This window comes from Physeter macrocephalus, chromosome 10 (assembly GCF_002837175.3).
Source record: "Physeter macrocephalus isolate SW-GA chromosome 10, ASM283717v5, whole genome shotgun sequence".
In the NCBI taxonomy this organism is placed as follows: Eukaryota; Metazoa; Chordata; class Mammalia; order Artiodactyla; family Physeteridae; genus Physeter; species Physeter macrocephalus.
This window is the reverse complement of record NC_041223.1, coordinates 19,405,320-19,419,415: the sequence shown is the minus strand read 5'-3', so window position 1 is coordinate 19,419,415 and position 14,096 is coordinate 19,405,320. Positions and strand designations below refer to the sequence as shown.

Sequence of the window (14,096 nt, the reverse complement as noted above, 5' to 3'; positions counted from 1 at the left end):
CCACGCTGCGGAGCACGGGCCCCGGACGTGCAGGCTCAGCGTCCATGGCTCACGGGCCCAGATGCTCCGCGGCATGTGGGATCTTCCCGGACCAGGGCACGAACCTGTGTCTCCTAAATCGGCAGGCGGACTCTCAACCACTGTGCCACCAGGGAAGCCCAGGTCTACGCTTTTAATAGCATTGTATGTAAGCCTTATTCCAAACATCCTGGCCTGAAGAGCAGATAAAATGCCCAGTGACATTTACTTGGTTATGTTCTTAGTTGGCCTGTCAATGATTCTGCCTTGCTCACCAACACACATAGACGCAGCCTGCCACCCTTCCTTGAAGTTTCCCTGACCAGCTGACTCATCCCTGCAGGCTCATATTCACACATCTGGTGCCCCTACAGCATGTCAAATAGGACTATGGGCTCTGTACTCCAATTGCCAGGCCTGAGTTTCCTTCTCTCTCATTTACTGTGTGAGGGAACATAAGCACACTTTCCAAACCTCAGTTTTATCATGTGGAAATGCCCTGTTGTGGGTTTCTGAGGACAAAAGGATATAATGGTTGTAAATGGCTTCTTCTGGTGCCTAGCACACAGAGCTCAAGAAATGTTAGCTAAATAAATAACAAACTCTCATATGCTAATATTTATATTTATTAAATCATTTAATTCTTACAACAACTCTAAGAGGTGCTTTCCATTATTATTTTCATTGTACAGATGAACCAAAGCACGGTGAGGTTAACTGACTTAACAAAAGTCCCGTGGCTAATACATTGGGAAGTCAGAATTTGAGCCCAGGGGCCCTCTGGTTCCAGAGTACCTGCTTTTTACCATTCTGCAATGCTACCTCTCCTATAAATAAATGATATTACTCCAAGAGCATTGGCAAAGCCACTGGAAAAGTCCTCTGTATAGCCTCAGTCCAGGTGAAACACAGGTCAAACTAAGGCGCTAGAATGCAAAGTGGTATGGAATGAGGCTTTCCCACCATGGTACAGAAAACCGGGGCTAGCCTTACAGCCTGATAATAAGAGCCCTCAGATATTATCCAGTGCCACCCCTTCACTTTATAGATAAAGCAACTGGAACCCAGGACAGTCCAGGTATTTGCACATGGTCATAGTTAGACCGAGGCAGAACTGGTTAGGTTTCATAGGCACATATCCAAGGGCCTTTTAATTCACTACATTTCCTGCACGAGGCTCTCATGTCCTTTGAATTAAAGACAATTTTTCCTTCATAGGCTAATTTCCTTTAGACCCAAGGTAAAACCTATTTTGACTTGGTTCATTGGAAAATTGTACTGATGATGTAAAGATACAAAAGGGGTTAAATAGGAGGAGACCAAGGGCTTAGTAATGGGGTTGGGTTAATTCCACTGAGCAAAAGGTGGCTAAAAGTAGCTACATGGAGGGGTAAGGGAACAGCTGGCTCCTGCTGAATGTCAGTCCACTGATGCTGGACAGTATGTCTCTCTATTACTTCGGGTTCACCTAATGAGCTGGTTCTGTAAGCAGCCTTGTTTTCTAATATGATGGTTGTTTCTGCAGGGCTGTGTCTTGTTCCCTGCTTTTTAGTGACTGTATACCTAAAAGTGAGTACTGGCAAAAAATAAACCTACAGGAAAGATACATTTTAAATGGTTATTCAACAGATGCTTTCTCCTCCCCTACAGTAATGTACTTGTAAAAGAATCAGATTGGGGAAGGAAAACACTGTTGAAAAAAATTTTGCTAAGCAGGTGCTTACTCTGGGTACTGAGAATATGGAATATGTTTTGACATGAAGCTCTAGATTATGAAAGAGTGCTGATTCATATTGTTCTAGAATCACCAAATGCTTCTGTTGTAAGGAAGCTTAAAGATCTAGTATGAACCCCATACTTTGAACATGAGGAAAAGAAGACAATGACAAACAACTCAAGGTCACAGCTGGTTAGAGATAGGCAAGACTTTTTGCTCTCATCCTGGAATTCTTATAGTGAAATATCATATAGAGGATCAAGAATGTGTTCACCTGCAAGTAGCAGAAAACCATTCTAATTGTGGCTTTGCAGATTGGGTTTCACCTTTCTCATTCAAGAAGACATCCAGGGGCGGCCAGTGCAGGGCTAGAACGAAGTGTAGTGATGCTACTGCGTAGCTGGGCTGTTATATTTTCGGCTCCCCCAGCCTTCGTGTGAAGGCTTCATCCTCATAGTTGACCCCTCATTGTGACAACATGGCTGCTGCACATCTAGGCCTGGGTCCACATACTGGTGTAAAGAAAGAAGGGACAAAAGGCTTAAGAAGCATGCCTGGCATCTGACCTTTTCAAAAATTTCCCAGAAGCTCACCTGGCAACTTCTGCTTAAATCTCATTGTCTGGAATTGGGTCACTTCTGCATGTCTAGCTGCAAGAGAATCTGGGAGAGTCGGTACTTTTGACTATGCACAGTCACCCTAAACTAAAAGGGGTATTTTTTTATTAAGGAAGGATGGGGGAATAGATAATGCATAGAAAACTGCTAGAGTATGAAACATAAAGGATGTTGTAGGTAAGTAATTAAGGGCTATAGGCTTCAGGGTCAGACACATCTGAGTTCAAATTCTGGCTCTGACAATTTTTGGGTAAATTACTATTTTCTCAGGCTTCAGTTTTCTTTATAAATGGAGAAAATTATGGCAAAATGAGGCAATAAGGTTGTAGTGAAGTTAAACAAAGATAATTGTAAAACAATAAGATCACTATAAATTTTCTCATTATACCACTGCTTTAGGATCTGTAACATTAGTGTTGCTTACCCTTCCTCAACCAAGTTATATTTTGATTTCTTTTACCTTCAATGAGACAGAATATTCAGGACACCAAGACACAGAAACTGGTTAAACAGATTTTATTCACCTTTATTCCTTATTAGAAATAATGCCCAAATGATACTTAGACATCTTTCACACTGCTTCTAACCCTTTACTCAAAGGGAGAGACTTCAGTGGGCCAACCATCCTGGCCTCAACCTGAAGTGCTTCCTTATCGTGGAGAAGAGATGACTAGGCCTGCAGCCCAGACCTTGTAGGGAGTTTACATCAGAGAGGGTGTTCTGAGCCTTTTATATCTTTTCTTAGGGCAGAAACTCAGTAGAATTGAAATTTACATCTCCCAGACTAAATCTCATTGACTTTTTTTTTTTTAAAGAAGTAATAAACAGCATTTATTACCTTGGTATATCATACTGGTCTTATTGCTGTTCAAATCTCACTGATTCTTAAAGAAAAAAACAAGTGGAGACTAACTACTTCTTTAATAAATTAAGGGTACTCATATCAGATTTTGGAATTTCAAACAGGAAATCTATATATATTAAACAGACTCTCTCAATCCAAGTAGGTAGGTATCACAGGAAATGGCACATGGTTTATGGTCAACTTTGTTTAAGAACAGTGACTATAGGGAATTCCCTGGTGGTCCAGTGGTTAAGACTCCACGCTTCCACTGCAAGGGTCACAGGTTCAGTCCCTGGTCGGAAAACTAACATCCTGCATGCCCCACTAAGTGACTATAACATTGGTATTTCTTATTTCTTATAGGAAGAAAAATTGTTACATTGTTCTTATGAGAGGTTCATTTCCCTTCTGGTAAAGTTTCCTGAATACCCCATAATAGCTATGCTTGGCATGACAGTCAGATAAAAACTGTACCCTATGTATCTTTATTTCAAAGATTTTTATTAACAGAATAATACGTGATTATTTAGATAAATTAGAAAACAAAGATAATAAAATATAAAAACATAATTTTATATAATTCTGAAAAAACTGTTAATATTTTCTTGCATATTCTTCAAACTTTATATATATACATATATATTAAAAATTGGCTTTATATTTTACACACTATTTTAAACTTTTTTTGTACTTAACAATATGGCTTTCCTTTTACGTTGAGTACAACTTTACGTCACCCTAGAAAACAGTTGCGTATATATTCTTTATTCCATTACATAATAATTATTTAAACATCTATTGTAGAAAATAGTATTTTTTCTTGTTTGTTTGTTTCAGTTTTTTTTTTTTTTTTTTTTGGTTTCTGTTATATTTTCCAATTGTGTGCTGTGATGGAGATCCTTGTAACTGGAACTTGATGGACAATGAAATTATTTTCTGAAAACTAAATTTCTGAGTTAAGAAATATGAATGTAATTTAAAATATTGTTACTACAAATTTTCCACCGAAAAGGTGGAACAGTTTATACTACCATTAGCAGTATATGAGTGCTCATTTCCATGAACTCTTGCCAACACTAGGTATTATCTAAAAAGAATACTATTGTGTGTGTGTGTTGCAGTTACTTTTTCTGAACTTGTTACTAGATACAATTTTCCCAGTTGTGATTGTATATTCAATATCACATAGGCAAGGATAGTGGACAGGTATGATAGGGGCTGCTTCTGTGAACCTGTTTTCTCCATGTGAAAACTGAAATGGAAAATGCCACTTTTCTGCAAGAAGGATGATGTCCTTTTGTATTTTTATACCACTTACATTTTGCCTTCTCTTAACTTCTTTCTCCATATCATAAAGAACTTGAGTTAGAGAAATAACAAGCTGGGTTATTGCATAAAGCTCTAAAACAGATACAGTGGCTGAAACTTAAAGAAGACTCGGTGACAGAGACTCAATATAGACAAACACAGACTTTTGAATGCATGTGTAAGCACCAATAGTCCAAAAATAAAATGGAGAAGGAATTGCTTTGGGCAAGTGTGACAGAAAAAGTGATCTAGGAACAACTTGGGAACAAGGTGACCATGAATGGAGAGCTGAACACTTCAGTTAAAGAAACAGTCACAAGCTTGGGTTTTATAAATAGGAACACAGAAATAAAGGAATTTAAAGCTTTTGAGTCAATGATAAAGCCTTATGTCCAATTTTAGATTCTACAACTTTAGAGAAACATGGAGAATAAAAGTAGGCACCATCCCCTGAATTTTTCTGTGTTCCAGGAACTTTACATTCATTAACACATATACTTTAATAATCATGACAAGTCTTTGAGATGTATGTTATGACCTCCATTTACACAAAACCTAAAGAAAATACTTTAAGGCTATCTCCTCATCTAGGACCCAGGATTCAAACCAGGTTGATCTTCCTCCAAGGCTCATCCTCTTATTTACTCAGCTATAAGGCATACCTGAAAACATGATGGGGCAAAAGGACAAAGATTAATCAGTCCTATTGCATAGAGATGACAGTCACCTTTTGGTAAATCTCATTCTTCCACTTGGATGCTATAACTCTACCTGCCCAAACTGGGGTAATTAAAGGTGGGTTTGTGAAATTTCTGATAAAAAGGATTCTCTTCTGTTTCCTCTGATTGCCTTGTGTCAAGCACTGACCTTGCATATAAAATCCCTTATGTACTTCTAAGGCAGGTGATGACTCATTGACCTCTGACTGACCAGACCCATAATGCTGACTGCAGGTGTGTGGATGGAAGCAGGGAAACATAACACTTTCTACGTATTAAGTGGGAGAAGCAAACAAATTAAAAGGTTGCCAGGAAAGGTTAAAATAATAGGAGTTGTTTCCCTGGGAGGAGAGAAAGCTGAACTGTGGCTTCCAGAAAGACTTTTTAAGAAAAAAGAAAGAAAGAATTCAAAGGAACTGATGCCTGCCTCCACTGAGAGTGAAGGGGATATGAATTTATATTTTGTTGTACAGAATTTAGATCAAAAAGAAGAATTTCCTGATAGTGATGATTGTTGAATATTGGCAGTCGGTTTCCAGAAGGTGCTGTGAAATCAATTTCCATCAACATAGTTCTTTCAAAAATGGGATATTATCTTATTTGTCCAAGATGTCCCAGGAGGCAGAATGATCAGTTTTCAGGACCTCGGATAGGGACTGACCCATAACGCAAGGGGTATATCATCATCCAGGGAGCCTAAGACTTCCAAAAGAATACCAATAAAGAGATATAAGCATGAAATAAGGCAGAGATTAAGGGAGTCTAGAGCATAAGACTAGTGAATCTTTGAAAGTAATACTGTTCCTTCTTTAAGGAAAGTGAAGAAATATCTACCTATTTTCCCTGTATCAATGTTTCCCCTCATATAACTGAGGTGTACATACATAGGGATGAGATATGTTGAATGCTGTTGTTTTACCAAGATAATTTATGAAGATGCAATAACAGGATTTGGACTTCATTCAACATAATGGCTGAAGTGTTATTTTAGCCACCAAATGGAGTTCAGATTGTTTCTTAAATATATCTTCAACATTTCAAGAGTAGAAGAAAAAACAATCAATATAAAGACTAGCCTTAAGTGCCTCCTTTTTGCTATGATGACAGTTCATACAGGTGATTATGAAATGCAAGACAATTTTATTTCATAGCTTGTTTGCTCAGTGTAACTTACCTACCAAATCACTACAAATCAATCTTTTATGAATGAATATCTGTTAATATGGTCTGATAATAATCATATCTAACTCCTTCAAAAAATCATATGTAGCTTTAAAAATTGAGTTTTAGCCATTGTCTTTTCTCTTCTGAGATAGTCCTAATTTTTACTCCTATTTTCAGTACCTTTATTAACTTTGCCCGTGCACAATTCCACTTCTATTATGTTTAAATACTTTTATTATTCAAACTATAGGGATTTCTTTGTAAACCCCATGTTTTCTCTCATTAATCTCTCCATAAGTTCTGTTTAAAAGCTTGTTTTATAGAATATCTTGATTTACTCTCTGTAAATCTTTTTCTCATATGTTTCAATATATTTCAATTTTATGGGCTTTGTCAGATGCCACTCTTACATCTCTCTCTTGCTCTCTAGGTTTTAGGCAACATCATAACAGTGATAAAGTCTGTTATAAAATCTGTTACAACACAGCAACATATAGCACATTTCCATGTTGCAATCCTGTAGTGGTATGCCAGATACTTCACTAGAGATTTGCTATACAGAGTGGCATTCTACAAACCATGAACCTTCTGTTCCAATGGAACTTCTCTAGTCATTGCCTCTAAAAATACTTTTTGTGGATTCTCATTCACTTCCATTTACCCTGAAAGCTTGCTTACATTCTTCAAGAACTCATTTTCATTCCTACTTTTCCCAAGAGGTATTCTCTGATCATCCTTGCTCTCTCATTCTGAAATTTAGTATTATGGTAGTTTTCATTTCCCATGTAGCATATACAGCTTATTATTGTTGCTGTATTTTGTGTGCTTGTGTCATGCCTTCATAGGTGTATTATAAGTCCATGTAGGAGGCAGTATAAAATGGTGGTTATGAAGAGGAACTTCTGAGTTAGATATTGAATCCTATATTCATCAGTGTTTGATCTTAGGCAAGTTACATAACCTCTTAGAGCTTCCACATCCCCATCAGAGAGTTATAACTTCTATATGGAGTTGTAATGAAAAAATGAAGTGCCTAGGTATTTAGCACAGTGCCAGAGAAATAGCAAATATTCATCAAATTGAAGGCAAAGTCAATGTCCAATAATTCTGGGCAACTCTTTAAAGAGCAGAGGCTAGGGATTTTTTCCAAGTTGAGAGCTCGATAATCTATTTGATAATTGAATAAAAATATGCAGCTCGCTACCAGACCTGAGTGTTAACATTTACATAGTACTTTTAAGAGTTTTATTATGTCAGTTCTTTATATATTCAAAGCTCCTTCCAGGGTTACACAGAGAAGTATCTAAATAAATTCCTCACTACCAGGAAAGGCAAGAGGATGTCTGGGTGGTCAGATGGAAAGGGGAGGGGAGACAGAGGGTAGGTTCCATGCTGAGTGTTTTATTTTAAGTCTGGCATCGTTTGATCATGACCAAGGAGTCAGGCAAAGAATACATGTCCTCTAGTTTTCTTTCTATCTGTGGAAAATCTGTTTATATTTTAAGATCCAGAATAAAAGCACTTTCTTTCCTTCCCAGATTTTTGAGGTATAATTGACAAACAAAATAGTGTATGTTTAAGGTGTGCAATGTGGTAGTTTGATATATATATGTATACATTGTGAAATGATTACCACAGTCAAGTTAATTTACACATCCATTACCTCATATAGTTACCTCTTTTGTTGTTTTTCTGAGAACATTTAAGATCTACTCTCAGCAAATTTCAAATATACAATATATATTATTAGCTGTAGATTATTATATATGATATATATATTATATATATATAATTACCTGTATAGTCACCATACTGTACATTAGATCCCCAGAACTTACCCATCTTATAACTGAGATTTTCATTCTTTGACCAACATCTCCCCAGTTTCTCCATTCCCCCACTTCTAGTAACCACTGTTCTACTCTCTGGCTCTATGAGCTTGACTTTTTTAGATTTCACATATAACAGATATCACACAGTATTTGTTTTTCTATGTCTGGCTTATTTCACTTAGCTTAATGTCCTCTAGGTTTACCCATGTTATTGCAAATGGTGGCCTTACCTTCATTTTTACAACAAATATTCCATTTTATGGCTAATATTCCATATTTTATGGCTAATATTCCATTCCATATATATGTATATAATATATATGGAATATAACACTTATTACATTTTCTTTATCCATTCACCCATCAATGGACGTTTAAGTTATTTCCCTATCTTGGCTATTTGAGATACTGATTACATTTCCTTTGGATATACACCTAGTAGAGGGATTACTGAATCATATGATAATTCCATTTTAAAATTTTGGAGAACTTCATATTGTTTCCCATAATGGCTGTACCAATTTACATTCCTGCCAACAATATACAAGGATTCCTTTTTCTCCACACCTTCCATACCACAGGTACTTTCTTTAGGCAGCTCTTCCTGATTCCTAACCCATAGCATCTCTATTAGATATTTACATTTGAGTTAGTCATGTCATTACGACTAAATGAAAGTAACATGGTTTTAAGCTTCCTAGAGGTGATTTTCTTCCTTTTTTGTATAGTATTTGTATGTAGTACTCTCATCAACATAATGAGTACAAATAAGATAAAATTTATGAATGCAATGTTTAAAATATAAAGATTTATAAAAGTACAAGTCATTCTTATATTAGAGTTACTTTTGTAGAAATATGTATGCTAGTTTGCAGTCTCGTAGGCTTCATAAGAGAAAGGAGCAGTTTAAACATGGTCTACCACATCATACTCAGTTCTCAATCAATTTGTATAATGAAGAATTGCTATCCAAACAAGAAAATATGAATAAAGTAATTGAAACAAGTATTTCACAGAACCAATTGACCTATGCTAACATTTTCAAAAAAAATTATGAAAACATACGTGTTTAGTTGCTTGTTGCTGTTAAGAGAAACAAATAGTAACTTAGGAATCAGGTAGACTGTTCCAGTTCTAACACAAACAAGCTTCATGCCTATTGGTGAGCCACTTCACTTGGCCCAATTTCCTTGCTGCAACCTGAAGGGTTTGCACAGAGTATATCTAAGGCCTTTACTAGATTTAAAACACAAGGATTTTCTTATTCAAATGCATAGAATATTTTTGCTCCTTTAGTCTGCATGTATTTTGATAAAAGAGTAAAATCTTTTTCTGTGATTGTAGTCCAAAGGTGGCACCTTAGCAATAAAGTTGTTCCCCTTGTAACACCATCTTATGATGCCTTTTCAGTGCCTTTTGCTGAAAGATTGGCTGTTGATGTCTTTGTCCCTTGTAGATTCCTGAACCTGCATTTATTATTGTAAGCGGCATCTGATTTCCTTCCTCGTGCCCTCTTCTGTAGGCAGATGAGCCATTCACTGACCAGCTGCATTCTTCCCCCTTATAATCAGTCAATGCCTCTTGTCTGAGCCATGATGTGTGACCACAGTCCATGGAGCTGAGGATTTTGTCATGTGTTAAATCTTCCATTCGGGCTTCACTGGACTGTATTAAGCCACTGAAGGTGGTTAACAGAAGAGGCAAAAACATTAATTTGGTAATTTAATCTTATGAAACAGGAAACAAGAACTCTTTTTTTTTTTCAAAAATACAGGAAAATCTTATTAAGTTTCATAACAAAGTCCGTGAAACTTCTGTAGATATTGAGATTTATAGCTGGGTTTTGTCTGCATATTCTGACCTCCCAGGTGCTCCATTTGCTTTGCTTACTCACTCTTCATGGAGATGTTGCAGGACTTGTTATCACCATGAGTGTCTGCTCTTAACCTGGCAGCCAGCTGAAGCAAGCCCTCAAATGAACACATCTCATTGTGCTGGTTGACCTCCTACCCCAATGTTCTGACTTCTCCCACATTGCTAAAATCTGGAACAACCGCTAGTAATCATGGTTGTAAAATAGGGCAGCCATCCCTCATTTCTCAAAACCTGTTTCACTGTGGACACCCTAGTTATATAGTTTTCCATTATTTTCACAGAGTTGATAGTTTGATTACATTTGATTATTCTCTTTAGTCCATCCAGATCTTCCTTCAGTCCCAGTTATATTTACAAATTATTTGGCAAGTCTGTCCTCTTCATTCCCTGTGACTAATGAGTCCTTTTCCTAGCTTGTTACTGCTGCTGCTGCCAGGTTGTCTTGAACATCTGCTGATTGTTTCTGAACAGGGAATTACGGGGAGAGCGGAATGGATGCTTTCAAAGAGCTGGCTGCCCAGGAAGGCCTCTGCATCGCCCATTCAGACAAAATCTACAGCAATGCTGGGGAGAAGAGCTTTGACCGACTTCTGCGCAAGCTCCGAGAGCGGCTTCCCAAGGCCAGAGTGGTGGTTTGCTTCTGCGAAGGCATGACCGTCAGAGGCCTCCTGAGTGCCATGCGGCGCCTGGGAGTCGTGGGCGAGTTCTCCCTCATAGGAAGGTAAGTCTCAGTCTCTCTCTTTCTCTCTCTCTCTTGCTCTCTTTCACACACACACACACACTTTGGCGCACATATACTTGCTCTCACAAAACTGGACTTCCTGATTCCAAAGCGAGTGAGATGTGCATTCCTTCTGGATCTCACTGAGAGTGGGGCTATTTCTATTTTCATGATAGACAAGAGCAGAGCAGTCAATGACAAGATGATGAGACTATTTCAGAAAGAGGTGGGAAGTTTTTGCTAGAATGTTTTGTCCTGGTGAATTATTCTTTTCATTTGCTTCCCCCCTTCCACCCCTCTTCCTCCCAAAACCACACGAATGCTTTTCTCTTCATATTCCTAAGCATAGATATCTTAATGAGGTGTTGGTGGGTGGAAAGTAGTAGTGAAGATGGAAATACACATTAAGACCTGATATTTAAAGGGCTAGTTGAGTGCAGGTGAAGACATGCAGCTGAACTCTGGTACTTGATAATATAATATCTTACACTTATGGGATGGCTAATAGTGATATTTTCAGCATGTAATTTCTGGAATTGCAGGTGGTGGGTTCCAAAGTCTATTCTATGTTCTTTCTAAATCATATGTACTTGTGCTGGAATGGAGATTTTCAGTATCATTGTATTTTTCATAGGGTTTTTGACCTAATGGGTATCTTCTTTGATTTACCATCCTCTAATACTACATAAAGGAACTGATCAATTTTTCCAAGGAACCTACTAAGTTTACTTGAATGAAAGCTTCCACTGATCTCTGTCACACTCATCTTCCAGATCTGTTTTTCTTCTCCATCTTCTCTTTTGGCTAGAGTACAATCTTTTCTCACCTTTTGAAGTACCTTAACCAGTGACCCTTTTCTCTAGGAAACTGGGCAGTGGTGGTGTGGATATCCTCCCTGAACCTTTCCCTTCTGGCATTGCACTTGTGATAATGACTGCAATGCTAATAAAATTAATCTCACCTTCATCTTGAACTAGAGGTACAGGACCTATCAAAAACTTTTGAGTAGAAGGTAGGATAGAAATACAGCTAAATGAATAAAGAAACAGAGAAATGATCTCTAGGCATGAGGAAGTATGAAGTCAAGGTCAAAGTATAATTCAAGATTAAGAAAATTATTGAATTTGGGTGAAATTGGCACACTGCCATAAAATGTCTTTTTGGCTTCTTCAACATGATGCAGTTGTGTGAGGCCATTTAAGAAAGTATCTCTAAAGAAAGAGTATTTAAAGAAGGAATGTTACTTCCTTCATAAGTGAAAAAGGATGTAAGCAGCATTGTTGAAGTGTTACATGGAATAAGGTTCTTAATATACGCATCAGGACAGGTGGCGTATAGATATTCAATCTTTTAATTGATTTTGTAAAAATGACTGCTTTTATGAAGGGTGCTTGTTTTTAAAAAAAATCTCATGTTTACCATTTACAAAAGAAGAAAAGTCTGTTTTGCAGGTTTCCTTCTGTTTAATATCCCCAAAGAGAGGCTAGCTACCTAGATTCTGGAAATCTTGAACAGATGTAGCAAATATGTGAGCTTTGGGGTATAAAGACTGCCTAATTGTGAAATATATTTATACAAAATACTGCAGTGAGTAATTGGAGTATAAAGAATTCATTCTATTATCATTATTTAAAAGCTAGTCAAGAATAATAATGTCAACTTAACTCTGGCTCTTGCTTACCTGCTAATAACGCAGCTGAATCCCTACAGGTATTTCTGAGTCTCACATGTGCTTGTTCGTGGTGATATCACTTCCTTTACTCCTCTCTTTCTCTACCTCATATCTTCTGGGGTCTACTGATGTATCCTAGAGATACTATCATCAAAACAAACACCTATGATCCTGAGGACGCTGCTTCCTGTACCGATGGTCACTGCCAATAAAGCATGTAGCCCTGGAGATGTCAAAGCTATGCCACGCAGTGCTTCTCTGACTTTCTGGGCTATATTCCATGAGAGTCTATCAAAGTGATATTGGCTTTTACTCTCATATCTTAGAGGATTTTGTGGAAAACAGCCTTTTTTTTTCATTCTTTTTTCACAGCTCTCTCCCTTCCCTGGGAGAGATATGAGTCCAGAGGGAGCTGAGCTGGCAATAAAGACAAGTAGTAACACTACAGCATTCCTAGTATCAGCTTTTCCTTCAGATGCTTGATTCTCCTACTCCCTGTGGGATGAATTCTAACCCAAGCACTCCTCTCTTCCTCATGCCAGTGGACATTTGGTGAGCTTGGTTCCCTAATTTCAGCAGATGTGTCCAGAAGGGTTCCAGTTTAACACCAAGTTGCAACTTCTAGCTACATTTGTAATGCTGTCAAATATATCTCCTGCCTATTTAAAGGAGGTTTAATTTACCAAATGATAAAATCCTTTGAGGTCAGAAGCCATTGTTTAGTTTCTTTCAGAATACGTGGTATGATTCTGGATACTGCCAGATTCACAAGAGGGCATTGTGTAGATGGTGATGGACCTCTTTTCACAGAGGTGAAGATAAGTAAATCATGGTGTAGATTGCAGCAGGAGACATTTAGTTAAGAAAAAAATTAGAAATTCCTGAATGGAGGTTTGTACTCCTTTGCCTCCCGTGACTCCTCTTTTCTCTTACACTTCACATCCAACATAGAAGGAAATGTTGTTGGTGCTACAATCAAAACATATCCAGACTTTGACAGCTTAATGCCTTTCTTGCTGCTACCATCCTACTCCAAGCCAACATCATCTCTCACTTGGGTTATGGCAAAAACCTCCAAATTGATCCTTGCCTTGCCCTTCCCTGCCATTTATTCTTAAGGCAAATGGATCTTTTAAAAATTTAAATCAGGTAATGTCTTTTAACCTTACATGCTCAATATCTGAAAATGGCTTTCCATTTTTCTTATGACAAAGTCCTTGCAATGGCCTTCAAAGTCCCACATTCTGTCATTGGGACTGAGTTTTTTACAATGGAGTAATAAACTATAATGACAGAAGTAGAATTTTTAAATAGAAAGTTCTCCAAGATATTAAAAATATTCTATATTTAATGAATGTATGTAATGGAAAAACAAAACAAAACATGAGCTAAGAGTTCAACTCTGCCACAAAGTAATCATGTGATCTTAAGTCACGTTTTGTCTCCGAGTCTATTTTTTTTTCTATAAAAATTAATGACTTGGGGGGCTTCCCTGGTGGCGCAGTGGTTGAGAGTCCATCTTCCGATGCAGGGGACACGGGTTGGTGCCCCGGTCCGGGAGGATCCCACATGCCGCGGAGCGGCTGGGCCCGTGAGCCATGGCCGCTGA

The 14,096-nt window shown here is 37.7% G+C and overlaps 1 protein-coding gene across 2 annotated transcripts in view; it reads left to right on the top strand.

Annotated features, from left to right (window-relative positions):
* Window positions 1–14,096, top strand: part of GRM1 (glutamate metabotropic receptor 1) — a 355,259-nt gene that overhangs the window by 99,953 nt on the left and 241,210 nt on the right. For both annotated transcript variants that reach the window (XM_024122616.2, XM_024122617.1), the window contains exon 2: window positions 10,566–10,815. In XM_024122616.2, the coding sequence (XP_023978384.1) occupies window positions 10,566–10,815 (250 nt within the window). The remainder of the gene's footprint in view (window positions 1–10,565; window positions 10,816–14,096) is intronic.